This window comes from Leguminivora glycinivorella, chromosome 15 (genome assembly GCF_023078275.1).
Source record: "Leguminivora glycinivorella isolate SPB_JAAS2020 chromosome 15, LegGlyc_1.1, whole genome shotgun sequence".
NCBI classification, from domain to species: Eukaryota; Metazoa; Arthropoda; class Insecta; order Lepidoptera; family Tortricidae; genus Leguminivora; species Leguminivora glycinivorella.
Genome location: NC_062985.1, coordinates 17,844,615 through 17,871,880, shown reverse-complemented (window position 1 = coordinate 17,871,880; position 27,266 = coordinate 17,844,615). Strand labels below are relative to the sequence as shown.

Here is a 27,266-nt window from a genome sequence, read left to right as displayed (position 1 = left end):
CTGTCATTTTGACGTTTATCTGTTATGACAGATTTCACAGGTTCGCGAACTTCGCGACTGCCTTTGGCGCGAGAAACTAGTTATCTCGTTAATTCATGAATATTTTACTACTTATTTCGGTCATAACTAAACAATGAAACTACAGTGCCAAGTAGAAGTTGTGAATAGACTCCACAATGCTCTAAATGTAAGAAAAAGTGGGAAGTATTTGAAATCAACTTTAGCCATCGGCAAGGAACCGAAGTCAGAAACGGAGTATTTTATATTATATTTCTCATCAGTAAATAAAACTGGAACGAAGTACAGGGTGAAAAGTATAAAACAAGTGTTCGTGAAATGTTTAAATGAAGGTAAAGCTACGATAAGATTTGAAGAGCCTCCACACGATTTGTGCATTAAAAGCGAGACTATACAGCTGAAGTGTTTTATGAGAATACTCAAGTCGTGTATAACAGGAGATGCGAAGGACTTACAACTTGGTACATTGTCGAGTATAAGCGTGACTTCTAAGGACAATGCACCCACAAAACTTGTTATTCATGCCCGCAGTGAATTTCCTGTGAAAGGTCTACCGAGAACATTAGAATCTCTGCATATAAATGGGCTTGGATTATGTAATTTTAGAAGAGACATATTGTTGTTAAAGCTTCTAACAGTACTTGATTTAAGTAATAATGAAATTGACAAGATACCTCCAGAATTTGGTAATTATTCATGTGGCTTCGAAGATGTTTGAATGTTAACTTTGCATATTAACTGTACATCAATTTTTTTTTTTTTTAACTGGTTAGAATTTTATTTATTTCAATTTCAATTTATTTATTGTATACAATTAACACTAACGGTTAAACCTTATGTGCTAATTGACATTATATTTCTTAATATCTAACATTTTCCTTACAGGTAGAATGCCAAATTTGTCTGAGCTGTACTTGTCCAATAATAAACTAGGTGCCCAGAAGGATATAAATTGGAAATGGCTATTTGGACCTCAGGTAAACTTGTAACATGTTAAGATACTTCCTAGCTTTATCAAATTATTTTAGTTTGTTTGAATTTCTTCTCAAATTGAACAGTAATTTGTGAGCAACAGACTGTGAAATAATAATAAATAATAAATAAATATTATAGGACATTCTTACACAGATTGACTGAGGCCCACGGTAAGCTCAAGAAGGCTTGTGTTGTGGGTACTCAGAGAACGATATATATAATATATAAATACTTATATACATAGAAAACATCCATGACTCAGGAACAAATATCTGTGCTCATCACACAAATAAATGCCCTTACCGGGATTCGAACCCGGGACCGCGGCGCAGCAGGCAATAATAGTTTTGAATTATGCATTTGGTCTCTATCTGGGGCCCATTTCTCAAAACTGAAAGTTACAAGCGGAAGTCACTCTCCAACATGTCATATTAGACATTGACAACCACTTGTATATTGTAACTTGTAGCTTCGAGGAATGGGCCCCTGTTCAAGAAATAAAAGAACTTGTAAAGACAAATCCCTTTTTAATTGTTGAAATAAACTAAATTAAATGGTATATTGTATCCTTTTTATCCAAGTATCTATATTGCCTGTGTGGTGACGGGTTAAGAATTTCACCACCCCCTTTCTTCCCGTGGGTGTCGTAGAAGGCGACTATGGGATATGGGTTAAATTGTGGCATAGGCGAGAGGCTGGCAACCTGTCACTGCAATGTCACAGTTTCGTTTTCTTTCAACCCCTTATTTGCCAAGAGTGGCACTGAAGCTTTTTATTAGTTTCAGTGTTCTGCCTACCCCTTTATGGGATACAGGCGTGATTGTATGTTGTATGTATGTATGTATCTATATGGCCAGAAGCAATAAAAATACTAGCCCACATTGTCACACTACCATTTCAATAAGCTAAATTTATAGTATAACCAACAATATTTTTTACAGATAACCAAATCTCTGAAACTGTTGGACCTTAGCAGCAACCAGTTGACACAGTTACCAAAGCCAATCTGGAAACTGCAAAAGCTAGTAACTCTCAAACTGGACAATAATCAGCTGGAAAAACTACCTGGACCTCTCGGACGAATTGGCACATTAAGGTAGGCAAATATAATATTGTTATTTAAAACCTTTGCCTTTATTCATAATATGCAACTATAGATTGCAAAGTTATTGAGACATATTCAAGTTTCATCATCATCATCATCATATCAGCCGAAAGACGTCCACTGCTGGACATAGGCCTCCCCCAAAGATTGCCACAATGACCTGTCCTGCGCCACCCGCATCCAGCGGACTCCTGCGACCTTCACCAGGTCATCAGTCCACCTTGTTCTTGCCTCGGTTGGGCAGCGTTCGGGAAGCTACGATACGTCTTTTCGTCCAGTATTCCGTTTGATCAGTGTGTGTTGCCAGTGATGACATACGGTACTGAAACGTGGTCGCTTACAATGGGCCTCATAAGAAAGCTCAAGGTCACCCAAAGGGCAATGGAGAGGGCTATGCTAGGAGTCTCTTTGCGAGATCGTATCAGAAATGAGACCATCCGCAACACAACCAAAGTAACCGATATTCAAGTTTGTCTTTCTAAAAATGAGAACATTGTACAAATTGTTGGCATAAGTTAAAACTTGACATTGTACATAAGTTTCGGGAATAAAAGTTCTGCAGTGTTCATAACAACTAGGACATTTTCGCAAAACAAGATTCAAAAACTTTTTCTTCTTAAATAGCTAAATTTTATGTTTCTCCTACTCAGAATCACGAGCCCTTTCCATCCTACTAGGCGGAAAAAATCGTCCCAAATTTAATTTTTCCACTTTGTTACTATTTTCCAAACACTTTGTACAGCGGTTACAAAGTGGAAAGTATGCAAAGTAATAGAAAATTTTGAACCATTTTTTTGTCTCTTGTTTTTTATCCTAGGTCGAAAGGGCTTCTGGGCGGGACTCTGAGTAGGAAAAACATAAAATTTACCTACCTTAGAATTTTTTTTTGTGTTTGTTCTTTTTTAGCAAATTTGGTAACATGCTGAATTTATTATTGTCTAACTTTTAACATTTCAGGTACTTAACCATATCAAGAAACACACTTGCCTCGCTTCCCTGCAGTCTAATGCAATGCAATTTAGAATACCTAGACATCTCTTCTAACAATTTCAATCATAGCCTAGAAAATCCAGAATTAAAACAACACTCACCATGGGACTTCTACGTCGGCAGTTTAGTACATTTATCATCAAAAGTGGTTCTTAAACATAAAATGTTCTACGCACCTAATATAATACCATGGACACTGGTAGAGTTTCTGGACAATGCGAATATGTGTGTGTGTGGTATGCCTGTAGTGAATGACATGTATTTTAGGAATAAAGAGTATGAGCTTAAAGACTTTTTTAGAGTTGTTGTGTTTGACAATAACAGAAGTAGTACCGTTGCTTTTGAGTGTTATTATTGCTCTCCCAGGTGTTTTAGCAGATGATTGACTGATTAAATTTAAGATAATATACCAGATTTTATGTAACTGACGAAAAACTTCTAAGGATTTAAAATGGGGGAAGCAATGAGGCAAGTTTCTAATAGGTTGGCAACGCGCCTGTGACACTCCTTGAGTTTCAGGCGTCCATAGGTTACGGTGACCGCTTTCCATCAGGCGGACCGAATGCTTGATTGCCACCCACGTAGTATAAAAAAAAAAGGGATTTGGCATACTTTAGTCAAAATAATGTGTTCTGGTACTACCAATAGGCTGACCTGATTGTGTTGTAAAATGAAATTGAATGGATATATGTGAGTGTGCACGGGAAAACGTCCCACTTTGTCGATTGCTATAAAGCCGCTTTGTCAGCTTATTCATATAAAGATACAAGTAAATGTCGCCTTAATGGTCACCGACAAAGTGGGACGTTTTACTAAACACACTCACATATGATATTAAAGATCTAAAAAAACTCTGTCGTAACATAATACTCTGGTTAGTAAATAAGAAAAGCGTTCTAAATGATAAAAGCTTGTATTCAATCTTTTTATAAACATTTTTAACTTATTAAATACATTTTGAATGAATATACATTATGTACTTTAATTTTCTTGCATGTAATCCTTCTTTTACTAGTTCAGGCCATCAAGCTTCCAGCTTATGTCTTGAATAATAGGCGCTATCCTCATATGGGGTTCTGAAATAGAAAATTTAACCTTATAAACGCTATTAACACCTATAGTTAAAACCTGTAAAAGTTCTATACGCTAAATTCCATGTAACAATTAAAGTAAAAAACGGAACAAAGGCTTTGTAGAAAAACACCACTTCAGGCATTTCAGCTTAAATTGATACTAAACTTAAGGTCAGATGGCAGTCGCTTTTATAAAACTAGTGCCTACGCCAAATCTTGGGATTAGTTGTCAAAGTGGACCAGGCTGCCATGAGCCGTGGCAAATGCCGGGATAACGCAAGGAGGATGATGATTCAAAGTGAGTGTTCACTAACTACTTGAAACACTTACCAAGGGACCCTATACCCTGAGGCAGTACACTCGTGCCCTCCGGAACATTCAGGGCCGCTATGGCGGCGTTGGTCGCCTCTATAACTAGCTCGTTCGTCCAAATGTCCTTGAAGCTATCCTTCATTTCTTTTAGTACCTTTTCTAGGCATGTCTGAAACAAATAAATAAGTTTTTTTGCAAATATTTCATTTTTGACACAAGCTTTTATCGCCGACTGTACCTTTCTTTCAACAGTCATCTACTGCTCTCCAAGACGTTTCTAAAAAACCCTTACTCGATGGGGATACGACGTTTCATAACAGAGCTCCTATGACCACCTTTCTTCTCCATCATCAGATCAGCTCCATGATACCATAATATTGCACTGTCACGTGATTTACATATGTGTGCAAAATTTCAGCTTAATCGGAAACCGGGAAGTGGGTCAAATTTAGCTTCTACGTTTTGACCCAAACATACTAACAAGGAGGCAAGTAGAATAAAAGCTTGTAAAAATACATATATTTTATTTTTATAGTGCATTAGGGTAACTCCGAAAGTCGTCTAATAACGAAAGTCACATAAAAATCACCATTATTTCCATTGTATCAAGCTTCCCTTTTCGGAATTACCAGAGCATTTTTGTCATTCGGAATTACCCTAATGCACCATAATCTATAAACAGTGTTCAATTTTGCTTCCTGAAATGAGCACAATAAGATAATGTGGTGGCCTATTAGTAGGGGGAAATTAGCTAAAATTACGGCATAATTAATGGAAGGTTTTTTTTAATTGAAATATGTACGTTATAGACTGAAGTTATTTTTCATCAACCCTCCCCACTCCTCCCCCCTCTGCGTCACCTCTCTACCCTCCCTTAAAGTGCCGAAAATGCGGTTTTTCTCGATTTCTGACAAAACCGTTGAAGATACAGAAAAGGCGCGTAGGAAGGAAGTAATCCTTGATAAATTTACTACAAATCATTCATTAACACTTTGGTTCTAGCACTTATAGTTTTCCCGTGATCCGTCACGAAAGTTGGTCCTTTGCTGCAATTTTCTTTAATGAATGTTAAGTTTTCGCCCAAAATGCTTACGAAATCGTCGAAATTTGCCTGATATGACTAAAATATTGTAACCCATGACTAAAATAAAATTAAGGGGGAAAAATCACTACCATGGGTGGAATTTCCAATATGTCTTGGAATTCCAGTAACTATTTAAGACGTAATATTTTCACGGTAATAGTCGCTAGGAGTACCATTGATCCATATAGTATATCGATGACTGGGGATGAGCTTTTGGTAGCTGTTGGTAGAGCCCTGGAGTTTCAATCCAGAAGCCGTGAGTTCAAGTTCCACCCATGGTAGTGATTTTTCCCCCTGAAATTCATTTTCAGTTTATAATATTTTAGTAATATCAAACAGATTTCGTAAGCAATTTGGGAGAAAACTTAACATTCACTAAAGAAAATTGCAGCACCAGGACCAACTTTCGTGATGGATCACGCGAAAACTATAAGTGCTAGAACCAAAGTGTTAATGAATGATTTGTAGTAAATTTATTAAGAATTACTTTGTTCCTACACGCTTTTTCTGTATCTTCAACGGTTTTGTCAGAAATCGCGAAAAACTACATTTTCGGCTATTTAAGGGGGGGAAGAGGGGTGACGCAGAGGGGGGAGAGATGGGGAGGGTTGATGAAAAATAACTTCGGCCTATAATGTACATATCTCAACCAAAAAAAATCTACCATTAATTATGCCAATATTTTCATACATAACTTTCCAGAAGCAACGTACTATATAAAAGCGTGCGATTTTTAATCCAGAGGTCGCGGTTTTAATTAAATTCTCACCTGATATTTGCCAGACGCTTTTCGGTGAAGGAGAACAACGCGAGGCAACCTAATCAGATCTGAGTTTGGAAGGTCATATGGTAGATAGCTTACGTAAAAACTATTGCTTATGCCGATTTTTGGAATTCTTTGCCAAGCTGAAGCTCAAAACAAATCTTCCTTTTTTGGTTTGGCATAATTTTTAACCCCCGACGCAAAAACGACGGGGTGTTATAATTATGACGTGTCTGTTTGTCTGTGTGTGTGTCTGTCTGTGGCATCGTAGCTCCCGAACGGATGAACCGATTTAGATTCAGTTTTTTTTTTGTTTGAAAGCCGAGTTACTCGGGAGTGTTCTTAGCCATGTTTCATGAAAATCGGTCCACTATGACGCGGTCGGGGTTTTTCCAAAATTTTAATTTTGTGGTTAGGTTATTTATCATACCTGTAGAAGAAACGCCTCATGGTCCTTGTTGAGACAGCTCAGAGCTGTGTTGAGCTCTCTGCCCTGAAGTCTCAACTCGAAGGTAGATGTGATCAGGTTGTGTAAGGCCATCACTAAAGCGACATCTTCATATTGAGAGCCCTCTTTTAGTGAAGCTACTTTGCGTTCGTGTTTTCTACGGTTCTTGCTTGATCGGAAGGTGCGGCTGTAAAAGGATATCAGTTGAGTACCGGTAATGCGAACTGCTAAGGAATGGAACATGCTCCCCTCATCTGTATTCCCGGGCGAATACAATCTGGGTGAATTCAAGTCAAGAGTGAATAGGCTATTACTGAACCAGTGAGCTACAACCTCGGCCTTGTCGTCACTTTCCATCAGGTGCGACTAAGGTCAATCACTGGCCAGTTTATAATTAAAAAAAAAATTGCAAGTGCCATACAAAATTTAGAGGTTGTAGCAACACACATTAGATTAAAATAAATATATGTGTCTTTGCTAACAAATAAATATGTATGTAACGATATATTAGAATATACGTAAGCTTTTAAATAAGTTTGAATATTTGTTGCCTGCGCGCCTCGCTCCCGCGCCGCGCGATTTGAACTGCTCGGTACACTTCGGGCGCGCTCGTGATAACTCGTGCGCGCCCGGCATTCCCTTCATCCCTTTGCTGGCCCTCGCCAGTCGGTTACGCTACTCGGCGCCGGAAGGCTGCGCGCAGGCTATTCGATCTGTGTTACGAATTTGTACGATCGCGTTAAGCACTGTAATATCCTATATTGATAATAAACTTTTAAGTATCAAGTGCTGTTCATATTTGGTAGTATAGAACCTACAAGGTATTTTTAAATTGAATCATACATACATACATATAATCACGCCTGTATCCCATAAAGGGGTAAGCAGAGCACATGAACTACTAAGTTTCAGTGCCACTCTTGGCAAAAAGGGGTTGAAAGAAGAAGAAAGCCTCTCGCCTATGCCACAATTTAACCCATATCCCACAGTCCCATTGAACCAAATTCAACCATTGAGTCAAATTGAACCATAGATTAAATATAAGATCATACCATCCCATACATTAAAATGCGACCGCCTAAGAACGGGCATACACTACACCACACATAGATGGCGCTACAAAAAAATGCCTTGTTGCCATCGATTAGATAGATAAGAGCCCTGTCTCTAAAGAAGCATAACAGGATCACATCATCATCATCATGTTTTCATTATAAAGACAGATATAAATAAAAATTGTCTTAAGGGTGCTTTCAAAAAAAACGTCAAAAGAATGTAAAATTGATAGTTTTAGTCGGTGAAATACTACACTTTCCGTTATCCAATAGATTTATTTAATTCAAGTTTCAGTTAGAGCATCTTATTATCTTGATTTTTATAATCTGCAACGTTTACTTAAATTGCTGTTATGCCTTAGTGATTATAAATTGCTATTGTTTATTTTTGGCAATTTTTTGAAAACCAGCCTTCACCGGTACAATCATTACCACTGGACATTTTCTCATATTTTGTTAGACCAAGTAGAAAAAGTCCTATAATGTGATATATATTTGTAAACTACTTGCAAAGCCCTTTAATTTGATACCACACACGGTATAATCAAGCGCTAGGTTGCGATTTCACTGTTTTTCACACGAAAGCCCTCTTAACAATATGGTTGATATTTTTAACCTATGAAACATTAAATTCATACCCAGAACTCCTCGAATTGGAAGAAGCCACCGTACTGCCAGCATCAGAGTACAAGTCGCTGTCCTTATTCGCGTAAGTCACGTCGATCTCCGGCGCGCTCCTCTTGGTTTCCCGGACAACGAATAGACGGTCCCTGTGCTTGGTGAATGTGGCCCAGTTGCGTTCGACCAGCTCTTGGAGGTTGGTGTATTCTTCCATGACCGATGGGAGGAGGTGGTCATCTGGAAAGAATATTCATACCTGAATGGTAGATATTTTTTTTTAAACTACGTCGATGGCAAACAAGCGTACGATCCGCCTGATGGAAAGCGGTCCCGTAACCTATGGACGCCTGCAACTCAGAGTGTCACATGCGCGTACCCACCCCATTAGAAACTTGTACACTCCCTTTTGCTGCGTTAAATACACAGCAAAAAGGAGTGTACAAGTTCCAAGGAGGGTTCGGGTTGCCGGTTGCCGACGACTCAAAGGACAATAGACGGAATAAGTCAGTTCCGTAAGTCCTCCCGTCATCAGCACACCGCACCCTCGTTGAGCTCTGGCAGCCTTACTCACTGGCAGGAACACAACACTATGAGTAGGGTCTAGTGCTATTTGGCTGCGGTCTTCTGTAAGGCGGAGGTACTACCCCAGTTGGGCTCTGCTCTAGATTCGAGCGAGATGATATCCGCTGTGCTGTGCCCTACCACACAAAGCGGAATATCATTCGCTATGCCCTACCCCCTACAGATTTATTACCGTTATATTTTGTAAGAGATTATGAATGTTTTGCACATGGATCATATACAAGAATCATAACATAATGATTTAGCTAAGCTAACCATCTACAGTCTTCAGACGAAATCCAGAAAAGCACAGTGAATTTATAATTTTGAGTTTTTCTTTCCCGTCACGGAAACACTAGGGTATTCCGGACCTTTGAGAGGCGTGCGTGGAGCTGAAGCCAACACGTAGAGGCCCCTTTTGACACTTTAATTTTCAGCTTATTATTATGAGCTTATATTAATTAGAAGTCGCTTTGTCTCTTGCGGCCTTTGAAAGGTTCCGAAGAAATATAGACATTGGTAGTTGAAGGTAACTCGACGAACTATACACTAGAATAATATATACTAGAAGGTGTACATTAAAACATACCTTGAAGCTCACTAAGCTTATACATGGAACAGAGTCGCAGGGCAGACTTGAACTGTCGGCCTTCGATAGCGTACTTCACTATCTCGGCCTTGTCGGAGCAAAACTGCTCTAGTAACGTCAGACCTTCTTTGTAACGCTTTTCCTCTTTCAGACCGTTCGCCAGCTCCCTAGAAAAGAAAGATTACATTATGGTAAAAGTGTGCTAATTTGGTCATTACACACGAGACGATATTGTGCGCGCAAGCGCCTTGCCTATCCTTGTTATGAGCAGCAAGTGTGTGGAAAATATATTTTCCCCTCACTATCTCGGAAAAACGTGTTTTGTCCTTTAATACCAGCGGGTAAAAACGCATTTTATCCACTAGTGGGTAAAGTAATTTAACCTCCTGGGGTTCAATGTCCTAATACTAGGACAAAATACCTACGATGGAATTTGAATCGTTAAATAGAATTGAGTTGCTTTTGTTTTGATTCGTTCGATTTTCAAAAAAATAAAATTCAGCCCTGTTTTATAAAGCCATTGATTCAAATTTGATTGGCAAATTTTTTGTATGGTGGGTCGCTAGAGGTTAACCTTGAATAAAGTCAAATTAACTGCTTTAAAATTGATAAAAGTAGGTGAATCTAGTATAAAGATGATATACCACCTGTGGGACTACTGGAAGCAGTGATAAACGCATTTTTTGCGTTGTAGATTCCTCGCTATAGTGAGGGGAAAAGTTTTGTGTTACACTCGGTGCAACTTTGCCCCCTTGTATAACAAATAACTATCACATGATTTGGAATTTGGTTTTAAGTATGTGTAAAGTAGTAGTAAATAGGTACCATGTTGCTATTGTACTTATTGAGGGCAGGGCGCGAAATTCATAATAAGTAAGGAGTTCGACCCATTGCGCTTATATTCTAAGTTTAGAATACATTTAAATGCGGAAAATACCAAGGCCGTGAGTTCAAGTCTCATCCAATAATATTCCACCTTAGAATTTATTCTAAAACACTTGGCATCGACTGCAGATGACGACGATCGATGCTATCCAAACACTCAGGATTGTGATGGAAAAACACCGTTTGAATAAAGAAAATTTATATCTCATTTTCATCGATTTAGAAAAAGCTTTCGATAGAGTCCCTCGAAGGCTAGTATGGCAGGCGATGAGAAAGCAAAACATCCCAGAGTACTACATAACTATAGTCCAAGATATGTATAAAAACACCAAAACACATGTAAAAAGCCCTGCCGGCCTTAGCGATGCATTCGGCGTAGAAGTAGGGGTCCATCAAGGATCAGCTTTAAGCCCTGTACTGTTTAACATGTGCATGGACTACATCACCAGAGACATACAAAAGCCAACACCAGAATGTATGCTTTACGCGGATGATATCGTCTTACTATCGAAAAATGCAGCAGACCTTCAGGAAATATTCTGTCAGTGGACAACACGCATAGAAAGTCACGGGCTACGTATAAGTCGGAGTAAAACCGAATACTTAGAATGTAACTTTGGAGGTACAGAAGAAACTGGATGCAACATTTATATAGACAATCAAGCACTACCCAAAGTAAACAGTTTCAAGTATCTAGGCTCGGTGCTTACTTCGGATGCAAAAGTCGATAAAGACGTAGTGATCTACGTCTTCCGTGTCAACATCGGATGGCTTAAATGGAGATCACTATCTAGTGTCCTCTGCGATCACAAAATGCCTGTTAGAGTAAAAGGAAAAGTTTACAAAACGGTGGTTCGACCAGCCATGACATATGGTGCAGAGTGCTGGACGTTTAAGAAAGTACACCAACAAAAGCTCCACACCAGCGAAATGAAAATGCTGAGATGGGCGGGAGGAGTTACCAGACTGGATAAGGTCCGAAACGAACATATCCGAGGATCGTTTAAGGTAGCACCGATAGTTGAAAAGGTGAAGGAAAGCCGGCTGCGCTGGTACGGCCATATCCTCAGACGGGATGAGGACCATTCTGTTAAGAAAGCCCTAAAGATACCCAACCAATCCCGAGGAAGGGGAAGACGACCCGATACCTGGTGGTCAGACATGCAAAAAGAGATTCTGAGTGAGAACCTGAGTACGCAGACAAGCCAGAACAGAGCACTTTGGCGCAGAAATACAAGGAGACCCGACCCCAGATGAACTGGGAAGAGGGACAGGCAAAGAAGAAGAAGACTTGGCATCGACTGCAGATGTTTCTGCTTATCAATAAGTTAAATATATTCAAAGTCCTTTCAATTGCTATTTAATCTAAGATTATATTATAATACATACCAGCATGTAACAGATTGTTCATCCTTCGACCTTGTACATAATAGTTTGACCACCAATTCCCATTCTAAGGCATCTTTATAACATTCAATAGCCTTCTCAATATTGTTAGCACGTTCATAAATAACGCCTGCCTCAGTGTATTGTTTCTTCAGTCTCAAATGTAGCCCAAAATCTTCCGCTATTTCATTGTAAATTGAATCTTCGTTTGTAAACAGTCTTAAGGCTTCCCTATACAGACTGTGATATTTAACAAAAGTTTTCAATTCGTCGTATTTATCTTCCCCACATTTCGCTAGACATTCCACTGCTCTGGTAAATCTTTTCAACTGTTTGTTTATAGAGAATCTCTTATAATTTTCTTCCATTGCGTTAAAGTCGTTTAACATTGGAACATATTCCTTAGGGTCTTTTTGAGATTTGTTAGCTACTAACAGAACTAAATCGAAGTCATACATCCCTAGTCCCACATCAAAGAGTTGATTAACATCAACCATGTACAATAAGTATTTTAAAGCTTCATCTGAACTTACAGGTAGCTTGCTGGTACTTTCTTTCGTCTTCAGATCTTTTATAACAGTCAAAGCTGCTTCTAAATCTTCAACAGTATTCATTTTAACATAAGTTGTAAGAATTGGCAAGATTTTAGCATCTTTATCTGGCCTTTTTATCAAATGAGTCCTTATAGTTTCACAGATTTTTTGTATTTTAGAGTTATTTTCTCTCTTAACATCTTTTTTGTCTACATAACTGCTCGAGTACATCGATTTCGTAACATCAGCGTTTTCTAAATCAGATAGGAATAGACTGAGCCATGTATTATTTTGAATTGCGTCTAAAAATATGTCAATTGATTTTTCAAACTTCTCTGGATCATGATCATAGATCAGATTTAGATTAATCCTTTGTTTTCTCATTAAATCAAATGCCTCATAGTATTTACAGTTATCTAGATATTCTCCTATTATTTTTAGAGACAGAGGTCTTGGTTGTATCCCTTCAAGATTTCCTCTAGGCATTTGGAACACAGTTCTAGTTTCATTTGGTACAGCTATGACTAGCTTCGCACCTCTCTCGATTTTCCTTTTATAAACATCTGTAGATTCATTTTTTTGGTATTCTTTTAACGCATTTAAGCCTGACGGATTTAATTCCACGCATAGAAGGACGTGTTGAAGAGTTGTCAATAAGAGGAAATGAGTATGAACGTAGAAAGAACTGACATTATTTAAGATTTTCTCGTCATCTAAATACATAGTTCCTTTGTGTGTTAGGCTTAAAAAGTGGACTTCATCACTGACGTTTATTACATTGAAAGAAGGGCACGCGACAGAAAATGAGACTTCTTGTGGTTCCATGGATCCTCCAAGTGTGTAAAGCATTATATCACCATTAAGAAGTTGGAGGTAAACAGCTGAATTTTCTTTCGGATGAGGTTCGACCCTCACTACTGGTTCTGGTAAAGACTCTGTATTTATTTTCGTGATTTCGTCAGATTTTATATTATATTCTGATATGAAATAACTGTTGTTATTGTCAACTTCAGTGCAGATTATAGTGTCTGGGTTCAACCAGAACCAGTTGTAATATTGGAATGGGAAATTATACTTTTCTAACGTAAGAGTCTTAAACAATTCGTACTTTAAAGGAAACTTTTCAGTTTGTCTGTAAAACTCTAGCTTATTATCTGCGGTACACACAAAGAAAGTGTTAGAATCGTGATCAGAATCATCATTTTTATCGGGAGCAAAATGAACGGAGTTTACACTTGAGTTCATCTCTAATTCAAGACTTGCCATAGGTGGAGGCACAACAGTTTGCCTAAACCCAGTAGCTAACGCTTTCTTGCCATCTATAACAATAACTACCGCATCATCATTACTGCTTTTCCCTCTACTGTGATTAATATTCCATATCCAAGAATATGTAAAATACTGGCCATTAGTTAAAACTATGTGTAACTTCTTGTTGTTAGCGACTTCAAAATCATTGTCCCAGATAATCTTGCTTATTTTCTGGTAACTATTGAATGTTAATGTCTGTTTCAGATACCAGTGGTAATTACCAGTCGTAAATAAGAGCAAACTGTGTGAGCTAGTAGCAGTATTATAGCATTGTAATGCTAATATTTCAGAATCTGAGCTCCAAACTAGATCCTGTACTTCTGTTTGTGCGTCAACCGGTATATCGAAACCACCATGCTTCAAACCGTTCTTTTCAAAGAAAGCTACTACATATTTGTCATTAATTCTTTGTGTGGTTGCTATGACATTACCACTGGGTCTCCATGAGAGGTTTGCCTCCAAACCTGGTTGTTTTTCACTGGTGTACTGAAGATGGCCTTCTCTGTCAAAGACTTTGAATCTTCTGATGCCATCCATGAGGAAACCTACTGCATATAAGTTGCCATCTCCTCTCCAAGATATTTTTACTGCATTATTGGCATCTGCATCTGTAGTAAAAATTTAAAGATTAATAAAGTGGTTTTTAGACATCCTTCTACCACTCTATATTGCAAACATATATTTCTATCAATGTCAGACTTATTTGCATCTTCAGAAAAAAATCTTAAGTTTATATAAATTCCAGTTGCATGCCCAAAGTACTGCAGTTGTTTCTAAGCCATAAATTTTTTTTTTTTAAAACCCCCAACTTAGTGGACTGGTTTTCATGAAACATGGCTAAGAACACTCCCAACTAATTCAGCTTTCAAACAAAAAAAAAAGGAAATCTAAATCGATTTATCTGTTCAGGAGCTACAATGCCACAGACAGATACACACACACAAACAGACAGATACGTCAAACTTATAACATAACAATTTTTCGTTGGGGGTTAAAAAGGCTAAATAAGGTAGCAAGCATTTAAAGAATATAAAGTAAAACAATAAAATATTTTAGACATAATCTGTCTCTCTCATCTCATAAAAATATTGTATTTTATGTGCAATTTCTATGGGCAAATAGTTTGGAAAATCTGGCTGGTGTGTGGCTGGTGTGGTCTGTGTGTGTGTGGCTTGAAATACCAATATTCTATTTCATGTGCAATTTCTGCATAATTTTTTTTTCTTACCTCCACTAACTTCAGTTTTCAGTTTAGCAGCTTGCTTGCCCTCAGAGCCATGGAACTGAGTTTCCTTCTTCCCCCACCCGACTGTGATGAACTGCTTCTCCCCAAACTCTTGGTCGAAGATGTTTGTCTCATGGATGGGATCAAATGTGCAGGACATTAAAATAGTGTTCATGTCTTTTGTTACCAAAACTAGTAGCTCTTGGTCTGGGCTCCACTCCATTGCCTAAAATAATAAATTAATATTAATTATTTATTTAATTTTTTTTTTATTTAAACGTTATTGCACAGTAAAAAACAAAAATATACAGTTACAAAAGGCGGTTGTACAGTTACATGGCATTTTCTACCAGTCAACCTTTAGGCCAAACAGAAAATAACAAAAAAGGTGCATAATATGTGCATTGAACACTAAGGACATAAAAAAAAATTGTACATAATTGTTCCCTTGCAGATATTTTTATTCTAGGTGTTTACCGGTTACAAAGGGAGGATTGACTGGTAGTATGTAATTCGAACACATTTTTCAAACAAAATAACTTATCAAACACACCATCAAATCAGTCATTAGAAGGTAAATTAAGGATAAGGAGGAGAGACTAAGGGTTGGTTGCACCAAACTGTCTATCACCATTAAAGCATTTGTTATATTTTACCAAACTGTCTATCACCATTACAGCATTTGTTATATTTTACCAAACTGTCTATCACCATTAAAGCATTTGTTATATTTTACCAAACTGTCTATCACCATTACAGCATTTGTTATATTTTACCAAACTGTCTATCACCATTAAAGCATTTGTTATATTTTACCAAACTGTCTATCACCATTAAAGCATTTGTTATATTTTACCAAACTGTCTATCACCATTAAAGCATTTGTTATATTTTAGTAAATGGGAAGTTCCATAGACGTCTGCTGCGTGACGATGATGTGTCTGTCAAATGTGGTTGATGCAACTGGCCCTAAAAGGCTATTTTCAACTATTTTAGTGTCATTTTTAATTTGAATTGGATAATTACTGTTATATAATTGTGATAGCTAGAAAACAATATGCAACTCCGACCTCAGACTATTCTTCATGAAATAGTTTTATTAAAACAAAAATCTTACCAGCAATCCAGCCTGACAAACCCCAGCAAGCTCACAGCTGGTTCCCATCTCCGAAATCGTATACAACTCTCCATTGGCAAGCCCTACACACAAGGCATTCGACAACGACAGGTACGTCACATTCACTGGACTATTATCCGGAGACGCAACCTCACTTAAATCCTTAGTCCACTTCACTTCTCCACCTTCATCGAAGTTACTCACTATAAGGTTATGTGAACATGAGTACAGTTCCCCAGTGAAATTGCCCTCGCCGTGGCCGTAACAGAATGTGGCGAGCTGGTCCTCATTGTTAGTGACCAGGTTGCGCACGTTTACGTGCCAGAGTTCCAAGTTTTTCATGATTTAAGTTTTACCGAAAGTATACACAAACATAGCCCTCCAACACGTTGTGTCAACTTGACATTTGACGTTGACGTAACTGCGCAGTCTGCGCATTGCGCGAATTGGGGTATGTTCTTAAACAGCGTTGGCAAAAATATTATTTGAGTTTACTTACACATTTATACCTTTGCCTATACATTTATAGCTTTATTATTTATTAAAATGGTAAATAAACAGATTTCATAGTGTCATAAGCTACCGTAATACAGATAATACCGGTAATAGTCACCCCCAGAATTTGATACTATGTGAGAATTTTATGTAGAGTATTTTGGCAACACCAGACAAAAGGCCGCTGATGATTGGTCGAGCCATTGTCACCCGGCTTAATGTTGCCAGTTTATAATGGAAGCGGACAATCTATTTATTTTATTTAAAGTAGTAGTTAATTTATTCTGAAGACACGAGACTGTATTTCTTCTTCTTAGATCAGTGAGCACGGCAGCGAAATGAAAGTTTTACTTGGTCTTAGTGGTCCTGCTTTAAGTGTTCGGTGCAGCAGCTGGTCTGTCAGCAGGCGACCTGTCTTCTCGTTTGCCTCGTATGTTATAAATATAAATCATATGGGTGGCTTGTTTTTTTTTTTTGATATACTTATGACGAACGCAACAATTGAAAATACTTAAAACAAATAAAAAACGTCTATTGAATCAATTTTTATTAATAAGACCTAAACTAATGATTACTAGATTGAAATAAAGGACACTATGTTCTTCGTGTGACATAGTCTTAATTGGCACCATGTAATGTTTTTGCACAAATTTCGTAAAAAGTGAATACTAAAGTCAAATAGCACTGAAAAACTAGCTGTTTGTATATCATAATAAAATAATGCTTAACATTACATAGTGCTAATATATATATATACGTGACCTTTGCTCTATTTATATTTTTGGATAGTAAGTCGTCTCAAACTTCTTTCGGCACTTCGGATACGGCCTGAGTACCTTCGGGATATAAGGAGGAAGATGCTCACTAAGCTTCCTACGGTACGGGTTAATACCAAGCTCAAATGGTCTTCGCTTCTTCTCAAAGAACCTAGTATTATGCTGAATCTTGTAAATGCGCTCCCAGAGGTATATTTCTGGAGGTAATTCATGCTTAGGTCTGTTAGATACTATATGCTTGTATGTATTTTCGAGCCAGATTCTTCTATTATCATCTTCAATGTCAGCGATCACTGATTCTTCTTTGTCTAAGTATGGTTTCATATCATGATCTCGTTCTTCTGGTGTATTCATGTAGAACTGAACAAGCATTTTTAATACACTTTCATTTAAACCTTTTACTTTACCGTCTTCGATAGTATCGAAGAGTTTCATAGGTTGTGTACCGTAGCAAATATTATGCTTCGGGTTTGTGTCTATATTTTCATTATGCATAAGCATAGTATTGAGTTGGTATGCGTATAAAGACCAGATTTGACCGTTGGTGATGACAGTTTGCGTTGCTAGTGGGTAAGTGAGGTCGTTGAAAGTCGTGAATCCTTGGTAGTTGGCCTGGGCGGCTAGCCAGCCAAAACTGGCTTTTAAGGCTTGGCAGTGGAGAGCCTCTATGTTGTCTTCGGGGCCGAAGGACGGCTTTCGGCTGAGTAAGTGGCTACGGCCGTGGATGGAAAGTAGGCCGAATTCGTCGTAGTCACCTGGCCAATAACCTGAGGATAAAATACTTAATTTGTAATTTGTTTATAATGTTTTTAAACCCCGACGCAAAAACTCGGGGTGTTATAAGTTTGGCGTGTCTGTCTGTGGCATCGTAGCTCCCGAATGGATGAACCGATTTGGATTTAAGTTTTTTTTCGTCTGAAATCTGAGTAAGTCGGGAGTGTTCTTAGCCATGTTTCATGAAAATCGGTCTACTACTTATGTGGCGGTCGGGGGTTTTTCTACTCTTATTCATCTCTCATTTGTTTTCAGTACAGATGGTGCTTTTTTATTACACTAGTGGTTCATTTTTTAACAGGTTGAAACTGCAAAGGGCCCCCTGTACTGAAAAACGTCGTACGATACAAATTCGAAAAGTAAAAACGAGTGGCGATACATTGAAGCACAACCAAAGGGAGTGTTATAAATCGACACGAGTTATGAATTTCCTTTTCGCACGTGTATTGTACGACGTTTTTCGGCCTGACAAATAAATTACCCACTTCTCGCACTAGTACGATAAAAAACCACCATCTGTACTGAAATAGTACATTACGATACAAGTGCGAAAAAAAGGAAGTTCGAAACGAGTGGCGATTAATTAAAACGCGACCGAAGGGAGTGTTTTAAATCCACACGAGTTACGAATTTCCTTTCTGCACGTGTATCGTACGACGTTTTTCAGTACATCTGTACAGCCATCTGTATCTGCCATCTGGCCCTCCGAAGTTTCGACCTGACATATAGGTAATAATTGTAATAAACCACTTCTCGCACTAGTGCGTAAAAAAACACCATCTGTACTGAAAATGTAACTAGGATACAAGTGCGTAAAGGAGGAAAATCAAATAAAACTATGGAAACGGATTAATTTTATTCGGTTCCCGAGATACAGGCTGCGCCTACATAGTTTGGGGCCGACGGATATAACCTTAATGGCAAAAGTGTAATTATGTTAAGTTCTGCTTGAAAATGTACCTATGTAGATATTTTTTGGCAAATAAACGATTTGTGATTTGATTTGTGATTTATGAAATGAAATGAAATGAATGAAATGAAATGAAAGCATTTATTTCGGACAACAATACATCCATATTATGTTAGTAATAACTTAAAAACTAAACTAAATATACGATTCCGTTTCCATAGTTTTATTTCATGAGTAACTATAGCGGTAACCGAAGACAATATTAGGAGGAAAATCAAGTTATGTGGAATTAATGGAGAATAAAAGAATTAAGGCAACATAATAAAAGGCCTATTTTACCTGGTATGTTGGTAGCATGTCGATGCTTCATGACATATCCGACGTTTTGCGGCACATATGTGAACTTCGGCACTTTAAACTCCGGGTTCGTGGCTTCACTGTATGGGATCAGCGGCTTCAAAGGCAAATGACCTCTGAGCGTTAGTAATGGCTTCCCTGAAAAGTAAAATAAATACATGTTAGGGACCGTCCAAACTCAGGCGTCGCGTGTCTCGCGGCGCGGAACGGCCGTCGGCGCGCGCCACGCCGCCTGGGGCGCGTCTTACGTCCTTCCTATACAAAATGTTCTGAGGAGACGTTTTTTGAATTACATTCGGGCGGCGTGGCGGAGACGTCCGTTGCGCGCCGCAAGACATGCGTCTTATGAGTGTGGATGGTCCCTTACATTTTATTCTTACCGTAGTCAAAAGGATGAAGCGCTGGTGGCCTAGTGGTAAGTGCGACTTTCAATCTGAAGGTCGCGGGTTCGAATATCAATGAGTTTTTTCGGAACTAATGTGCGAAACATCATTTGATAATAGTACATTAAGATACAAGTGCGTAAAAAAGACTGATGTACGAAAGACCATCTGTACTAAAATAGTATATTACGATACAAGTGCGTAAAAAAGGAAGTTCGAAACGAGTGGCGATAAATTAAAACACGACCGAAGGGAGTGTTTTAAATCGACACGAGTTACGAATTTCCTTTTTGCACGTGTATCGTACGACGTTTTTCAGTACAGATGGACCTTCGAAGTTTCGACCTGACGTATAATGAACCACTTCTCGCACTAGTGCGCAAAAAAACACCAGCTGTACTGAAAAACTTTTCAGTACAGATGGTGTTTTTTTTACGCACTAGTTCGAGAAGTGGTTCATTATATTTTTACGCACTTGTATCGTAATGTACTATTTCGTTTCATTGAGTGATTCAGTTTTGTTAGGGCAAATAATGTACTACGGGGGTCCCGTAAACCAAAGCCGCAAAGCGTAAAAGGGGGTCATAGGACATTTTCATTAAGAAAAAATCCGCTTAATATGATAGCCCTCCCCCCTTTTTTATTCCGGCGTTGGTTTATGGGACACCCTGTATATTCAAAGACATGTAATAATTACCTAAATACTGCACTGCTCTGTCTTGGGGCTCCTGTAACTTATCCCTGAGCCAAGGGAATTCTGCTCTTTTGCGAATTAACTTTCTTGATGGGTTCACACCGCCCACATACCAGAACGCCTCATGCCGGGGATCATAATCCACCTGAAAAAAAAATTTAGAGATGGCTCTCTCGCTATATCGTAATCCTGCAAAAGGATTCATATAGGATGTGCAAGCACAAATTGCTCGCCCTTAGAGTTGGTCTCAGGCACCTAGCCTTCAGAGATAACATCTTCTTCTTCTTCTTTACATCCTGTTACCCTCTGCTGGGGTGTAGGGCTCGAATCATATTTCTCCATTTACTCCGGTCTTGGGCAGTGTGAGTGACCTCCTCCCACCCCATGTCTAGCACCCTGAGCTCCTGCTGAACCGAACGACGCCAGGTCGATTTAGGGCGGCATGGTTTGCGCTTTCCGGGTACATTCCAGGTGAGGGCCATTTTGGATAGGTGGGTATCAGAGATAACATGCACTAGAGAAATTTCGACGGGTACCTCGGCAGTCGAGCTGGTGTAACGGTTTAGCACGCTAGCGTCTAGCTGGAGACGCAGGTTTGATTCCCGGCTTTGCGATGCTTATACAAATCTAGGGTTAACATGCATTCTTCTACATCGAAACCTCATGACTGAGGGTCGTGACCACCATAAGTTGCTGTATGTTGCAGTGCTCTCCACTCAGGCGGATCTTTTAACCCTCTACTGCCATCTGGAACCCCATTTAACCCTAAAACGACGACCCAAATTGTTATACAGGCTGTTTCATTTCTTAATTATTATTTTTCATGAAAATAAGTAAGTAGAGAGCTGATATTGTTTTTGATAGTTTAATATTAATTAGAGTAACATTTGTGCAAAATTTCATATTTATCTGTTTTATAATTTTTGTGAATAAAATAAAAACCTTATTCGGTTAAAATGCATGCCGTGAGGGTCCAGGTGGCAGTAGAGGGTTAAAAATTGGTATGAACTATGAAGCATTTTCTCTTGACAGGGCATCAACTGGTATTAATATTATTAATATCCTCATATCATATTCATATTATAGTATAAATCTCTCACACACTAACAGATACATACCCGTACATTCAAGTAAATACTCGTACGTACATGCAGCTCAGTGTTGATACCAAACTATTTAAATTTAAATATATTACATTACACAAAAAATAAAAAATGTTATTTGTAAGCTCTTTGTACTTCCTTATGCAACTCGCTATACAAATTGTATAGTTTTATAATATAGATTAAGGTACTAGTGCGATGAAACTGCGTCCTGTAACACAGGGTTTCCTAGCTCAGGACACAGGGTCGCGATTTTTTGTAATTGTTAATTTATATAAAAAACTTTTTTCATTTTCATTTTTTTTTTTCATTAATTTCCAACTCAAAGCTTTGGGGGCAATTTTTGAAGGCCTATCCTGCTACACCCTTTTATGGCTCTAGGAACATTAAACATACCTGAGCTGGTAATATGTGAGGCACTTTATCTGATAAATTATTGCTGATGATCCTGTTCACTTGTCTGGCAATGTTCTTAGCCAGATGATCTTCTTTTTGACGTTCCACAGATTTTGAAGAGTCGGCAGGTGTGAAATTATGCCTGGAAGCCAAATGTAAATATATGTCATCAATAAAATAGTATTTTATCAATATATTAATATCAAATTTAATTTTCGTAGCAACACAGGGCTGCAAATAAAAACTTACAAGTTTCTTATCTAAGCTAGAAAGCTTATTAAATGTAAGTTGAAGATTCATTTTAGAATTTTACTTGTAATTAAAAACTATAAACCTTCAACCTATGGTAGTGTGAGTTCAGAACTGGATTATCGATTTTATTGTACTAAGTTGGATAAGTGTTGCGATTCAGAGAGGTAATGGTGCCAGCATCTACGGAACATTGCCGAAGGGGGAATTTTTATTTTACTTTTAATTTAGGCTATAGCCTAAATATATTTAGATTTAGGTTAATTTACATGATTTATAACTTATTAGTTTATAATTTTTGATGTCTTATAAAAAATAAATATATTAGTTGGAATTAGGCTAAATAAATCTAGTCATACATGAATATTGTTGGGTTCAAGCTACACAAAATCAGGGGCGGCTCACTCCGCGATTCTATCGCCGCGCTACAAGTACATGCCGGCGGCCGCGAATTCGCGGCCCATTCAGGGGCGACGACCTTCGCGCGGCGCAATAGAATTCAATGTCGGGTGCTCGCGTGCGGTCCGTTTGTTAATGTAGGTAAGAATTTAGAATGGCGGCATTTTGTAAACACCAAAGGAGTGAGCCATCTGTACTTGTACTATTATATATTCTGTGACAAAATCATGATAAAACTTACTGCACGCCTTCATATTCAATAGCAATAGCATCCTCCACTAACAACCTTATCTCAGCCACAACCCCGTCCGCCGCGGACGCCACTTCTGTGTACAAATCTGGCAGATTATCTTGAGCTATAAAGTGAGTTCTTGTGTAACTCTGAACCATAGGCAAAGCGTTATACGGCACCCTGTCCTCCGTAAACATAACACAACCCCAACCATAATAACGGGGCAAGTTTAAAGCAATCTGCTTCTCCTCCACAGTCTTCAAATTCTTTATGTTCTCATGGGTAGCTTCCCTCTTTCGAAGCCTCACACCTTTATTGGATACATCCAGAATTGGAGGATATTCCGGGGTTTCGGTATACTCATTTTCTTCAAGCGCTGCTGCCTGAGATGATCTTCTGAGCAATACCTTTTTTAGTCTGGGGAACGTTCTGTGAACTTTTATAAAATTCATTTTAGATTACCATTTAAAAATTCTTGCGTTTATTTTTTATTGAATCGCGATTTTTTGAGGTTATGTATGATTTTAGACGTTTTAGAGGCGTTGTTTAGGATTGTTAACTTAAATAAGAACTTTTTTTAACATGGCATTAAAATTAGTGTCAAATAAAATGCGCAATGAAAACAAACTGTTCTTTTTGTTGAGACGTTGTCAGCCCTGACAAAAGCTGATGCAATTTGCGATTTGACAGGAGCAACCTGCCAGGGAAATTATAACCAAGTTTCGTATCAAGTGTGACTAGAATTTTTTGAAATAACCATGGATGATGATATGATATTCGATCCTTCTTTAAAGAAAAAGAAGAAGAAGAAGACCGGCTTCGACATGGACGCCGCACTCGCGGAGCAGGGTGAGAGCACGAGCATGGAGGCTCCCGCGGACACGGGTGACGTCGACGTGCCAGAGGACGATAACCTTGATTTAGACAACTTCGGTAAAAAGAAGAAGAAGAAAAAGAAGACGTTTAATTTGGAAGATATAGAGAATGCGTTGCCGGACACGAGAGAAGAGCGGCCCCCGGCCGAGGAGCCCCTGCAGGAGGAAGAGGTTGTGGACGACCTGGACTTGGACATAGACTTCACGGCCAAGAAAAAGAAGAAGAAGAAAACCGTGGACGAGCTGATGGCGGACGAGGAGGGGCGCGACGAGGAGAAAGAGAACGCGGAGGACGTGCACGGCGACTGGATCGGCTCCGACCGCGACTACACGTACGATGAGCTGCTCGAGCGCGTTTTCGACATCATGCGCGAGAAGAACCCCAGCATGGTCTCCGGCAAGAAGCAGAAGTTCATCATGCGACCCCCTCAAGTTGTTAGGATCGGAACAAAGAAAACATCCTTTGCCAACTTTACAGAAATTTGCAAAACACTGCATCGTCAGCCTAAGCATTTACTAGACTTTTTACTGGCCGAGTTAGGTACCAGCGGCTCTGTGGACGGCAACAGCCAACTTATCATCAAGGGTCGCTTCCAACAGAAACAAATAGAGAATGTGTTACGTCGGTATATCAAGGAATATGTCACATGCCATACCTGTCGCTCACCCGATACCATTTTACAGAAAGATACTCGGTTGTTCTTCCTTCAGTGTGAGACCTGCGGGTCCCGTTGCTCTGTCGCTAGCATCAAGTCCGGTTTCCAGGCCGTCACGGGCAAGCGTGCGGCCATGCGTGCAAAGACTGCATAGAACATTAGTGCTTAGTGATAAACAAATAACAGTCATGGATCTGGGGTACATGCAGCTCATCTTCCTTGCTTCATTTTTACTGTAAATCTGGTGCTGAACTCTGTAAATGAATGCCTGTGCAATTGCAAGTTAGGTAGATATGAATAAATAAAATATGAAGATAATGTGTATCTTCAAATTTGTATTATTATGAATATTATTAAATATTTGGTTTCAAGCAGCATTTGATTATTCTTAGCTCCTTAGATGTTTTTTGCATCTAATTATGTATAATTAATGAAATGAAGAATGGGTGATTATGAAACTTGATTTTAATTTGTTAATGATTGTGAAACATCTGTGGAAATGCAGGATGTCTCAATAGATGTTACACCATCATTATAATAATTTCTTTATTTATCTGGATGTACCTCATTCCAGTCCCTATATTTATGTATAGCTCACTTCTGTATTATTCTCATTACACAATGTTTTATAAAATATGATAGTTTTATTTGATTTACCTTCTATATAAAATAAGAAGGTATGTAAATAGAAAAACAACATATCAAAAAGTAAACAGTACATACATACATACATACATACAATCACGCCTGTATCCCATAAAGGGGTAGGCAGAACACATGAAACTACTAAAGCTTCAGTGCCACTCTTGGCAAATAAGGGGTTGAAAGAAAACGAAACTGTGACATTGCAGTGACAGGTTACAAGTAAACAGTTACAATCAAATTTTAAATAATAAACAATGTAAAAGATAACAATAGTATAATAATATATGGCCAATTCATTTTTGACTTAGATAATTGTAACATGAGATTATATTTATTAATTATTGCGGATAATTTGGGGTTTGTAATCAGGCTTAATAGCCTTGGCAAGGCTCTCAGCATACAGATCCAGACGCTGAGTCATAGTGAAACCCCATTTATCTTTGACCTGACGACAGAGATTCAAGTCCATCTGGGCAATCAGCAGTCCATCCTTGACTCTAGACAAGCCTGGAGTTCGGCAGCCATCAGGGGCTGTCATGTAGCTTGAACCATAGAAATGGCCAAACTCCTTGTGAGCTGGTTTTCCATCTCCCGAAGTAAACTCATTGGGGAACTGCTCTGATCCAACTCTGTTAATAGCAGCAGTGAAATAGCTGTTAGCAATAGCAGCATTACGGGCTTCCACTGCCCACAGATGTTCACTCAAGCCAGCCACTGTGGCTGATGGGTTGAATACAATCTCTGCTCCATTTATACCAAACATCATCCAGTTCTGAGGATGGTGGCGGCCATAACAAATGTTTATTGCAATCTTGCCATACTTGGTCTGGAAAACAGGGTGACCAGTGTTGCCTTCAAAGTAGTAGGTGGACTCATTGAAGTCCCCAACTCGTGGAATGTGGTTCTTCCTATGTTTTCCGATGACTTTGCCCTGCTCATTAATGACCACAGCTGTATTCCATATGGTTTCACCATGGGCTTCATCTCTTTCAAGAATAGGAGATACAATGACCATGTCATACTTCACAGCCAAGTCCTTTAAAAATTGCGTGCTTGGGCCATCTTCAGCAGATTCCGCAAACTCGCACCAAGGTTGCTTCTCTCTAGTACAAAACGCAAATGGCATACTCCATGCTTCTTGTAAACATAATACATTTACCCCTTCCTCGCCAGCAGCAGTTATAATTTTGCGAATTTTGTTGAATATTGCCTCTCTCTGCTCGACTATAGGTTTATCGGTAGTTGTTGCAATCGAATGTTGAACTACCCCCACTTTCACTAGTCTCGGATTTCTAGTTTCTTCAGGCTTCGCAGGAAATTCATAAGCAGCAATTTCAAAGGAGTTGTCAGTAGCGGACTGCTTGTTGCAGTCTTTAATTTTTATTGCGTGGTGATCAATTCTTCCATAGTGAATTCTATTGAATTCATTCAGTGCCAACCCTGAAAGTGAACTCGCAACAAGTTCGTCAAGGCTTACTAGTTCAGAAGAAGCTGCCATATTAATTAAACTGTTTTATTGCCAATGAACTTTGAAACGCACAAACTAGGGAAAAAAAGTTAGCAACAAGTCAAAGGCAACATAACAATTGCCACTGCTACTGCTACTGAAACTAATCCAAAAGTTGTGTGGCAAACAAACTTTATCTTATCTTATCTAGGCGTGAGCGACCCCTCCCACCTCCAAGGTGATACGGCGGGCGGCGGGTGATAAAAGTGTAATGGCCGCTGTACACACATGGCCAACAGTTCCACCAACCCCCTTGGCCATGTGTGTAGAGGGCTACTTGGCCGTAAGTTGGCAGTTGGCGCTTGCGCTTGCCGGCCAACCGATTCGTGTCGGTTTTTTGTCCACACATCAAAGGATCTTGGCGCCAATGGCCAACTGCGTTTACACGTTGGCGCTTCATTCAGTTGGTCGTCAGCCGTCAGAGAGGACAGTAGTGATATATTTACGAAAATAATAAGTTTATCTGTAATGCTGTGTTAATTATTATGAATGCCAATAATAGTGTAGATTTTAGGAAATAAAATAACCTTGCAAATGTTTAATGTATTTCCTAAAAAAGATAAATGTTCTTATCAGAATATTCAAAAAATTGTTTATATTGCAAATAATTCAATTTTACTACGGGGTTATTATTTTTTAATATTTTTTTTCTGACAACGTCTATGACCAAGAATTTCCTAGATTTTTTCATTCCACGTCCATCTTTCATGAAGAGCCAATGCCAAGTGATTGGTTCGCCAATGTGTAAACAGCGGCTCGTATCT

General features: G+C 38.7%; 5 protein-coding genes across 6 annotated transcripts; 2 read left to right on the top strand and 3 right to left on the bottom strand.

Moving 5' to 3' along the window:
* The first annotated feature begins 50 nt into the window (after positions 1-50).
* On the top strand, positions 51-4,058 carry LOC125233934 (leucine-rich repeat protein 1). Of its 2 annotated transcripts, none has more exons than XM_048140108.1 (4): positions 51-350; positions 904-995; positions 1,935-2,089; positions 3,056-4,058. In XM_048140108.1, exons 1-4 carry the CDS (start codon positions 134-136, stop codon positions 3,468-3,470), a joined length of 879 nt encoding a protein of 292 aa, XP_047996065.1. In that variant the 5' UTR covers positions 51-133; the 3' UTR covers positions 3,471-4,058. The 2 variants fall into 2 exon arrangements, with proteins under 2 accessions (XP_047996065.1, XP_047996064.1); XM_048140107.1 differs by having other exon boundaries at positions 51-704.
* Positions 3,494-16,432, bottom strand: LOC125233933 (putative elongator complex protein 1). The gene is made up of 8 exons (XM_048140106.1): positions 16,052-16,432; positions 14,938-15,160; positions 11,869-14,317; positions 9,595-9,761; positions 8,462-8,681; positions 6,751-6,955; positions 4,492-4,642; positions 3,494-4,164 (listed from the first exon to the last, which is right to left on the bottom strand). Exons 1-8 carry the CDS (start codon positions 16,391-16,393, stop codon positions 4,100-4,102), a joined length of 3,822 nt encoding a protein of 1,273 aa, XP_047996063.1. The 5' UTR covers positions 16,394-16,432; the 3' UTR covers positions 3,494-4,099.
* A 646-nt stretch (positions 16,433-17,078) lies between these two features.
* Positions 17,079-23,381, bottom strand: LOC125233993 (28S ribosomal protein S30, mitochondrial). The gene is made up of 5 exons (XM_048140172.1): positions 22,829-23,381; positions 21,940-22,081; positions 20,444-20,585; positions 19,346-19,501; positions 17,079-18,089 (listed from the first exon to the last, which is right to left on the bottom strand). Exons 1-5 carry the CDS (start codon positions 23,269-23,271, stop codon positions 17,320-17,322), a joined length of 1,653 nt encoding a protein of 550 aa, XP_047996129.1. The 5' UTR covers positions 23,272-23,381; the 3' UTR covers positions 17,079-17,319.
* Positions 23,382-23,481: 100 nt separating this feature from the next.
* On the top strand, positions 23,482-24,986 carry LOC125233994 (eukaryotic translation initiation factor 2 subunit 2). Its single transcript, XM_048140173.1, has one exon. It carries the CDS (start codon positions 23,578-23,580, stop codon positions 24,502-24,504), a length of 927 nt encoding a protein of 308 aa, XP_047996130.1. The 5' UTR covers positions 23,482-23,577; the 3' UTR covers positions 24,505-24,986.
* A 266-nt stretch (positions 24,987-25,252) lies between these two features.
* LOC125233915 (beta-ureidopropionase-like) lies at positions 25,253-26,681 on the bottom strand. The gene has a single exon (XM_048140087.1). The coding sequence runs from the start codon at positions 26,491-26,493 to the stop codon at positions 25,330-25,332; it is 1,164 nt and encodes a 387-aa protein (XP_047996044.1). The 5' UTR covers positions 26,494-26,681; the 3' UTR covers positions 25,253-25,329.
* Positions 26,682-27,266: the final 585 nt, after the last annotated feature.

Excerpts from the sequence above, each read along its gene's own strand:
- LOC125233934 (XM_048140107.1), top strand. The coding sequence starts at position 134 with ATGAAACTACAGTGCCAAGTAGAAGTTGTGAATAGACTCCACAATGCT. Across the intron at positions 996-1,934 it reads AATGGCTATTTGGACCTCAG|ATAACCAAATCTCTGAAACT; the intron begins GTAAACTTGTAA and ends TATTTTTTACAG. Across the intron at positions 2,090-3,055 it reads GGACGAATTGGCACATTAAG|GTACTTAACCATATCAAGAA; the intron begins GTAGGCAAATAT and ends TTAACATTTCAG.
- LOC125233933 (XM_048140106.1), bottom strand. The coding sequence starts at position 16,393 with ATGAAAAACTTGGAACTCTGGCACGTAAACGTGCGCAACCTGGTCACT. Across the intron at positions 14,318-14,937 it reads GAAAACTGAAGTTAGTGGAG|ATGCAGATGCCAATAATGCA; the intron begins GTAAGAAAAAAA and ends TTTTTACTACAG. Across the intron at positions 8,682-9,594 it reads TAAGCTTAGTGAGCTTCAAG|ATGACCACCTCCTCCCATCG; the intron begins GTATGTTTTAAT and ends TATTCTTTCCAG.
- LOC125233993 (XM_048140172.1), bottom strand. The coding sequence starts at position 23,271 with ATGAATTTTATAAAAGTTCACAGAACGTTCCCCAGACTAAAAAAGGTA. Across the intron at positions 22,082-22,828 it reads ATTGAATATGAAGGCGTGCA|GCATAATTTCACACCTGCCG; the intron begins GTAAGTTTTATC and ends TTTGGCTTCCAG. Across the intron at positions 20,586-21,939 it reads CTCACATATTACCAGCTCAG|GTGGATTATGATCCCCGGCA; the intron begins GTATGTTTAATG and ends TTTTTTTTTCAG.
- LOC125233994 (XM_048140173.1), top strand. The coding sequence starts at position 23,578 with ATGGATGATGATATGATATTCGATCCTTCTTTAAAGAAAAAGAAGAAG.
- LOC125233915 (XM_048140087.1), bottom strand. The coding sequence starts at position 26,493 with ATGGCAGCTTCTTCTGAACTAGTAAGCCTTGACGAACTTGTTGCGAGT.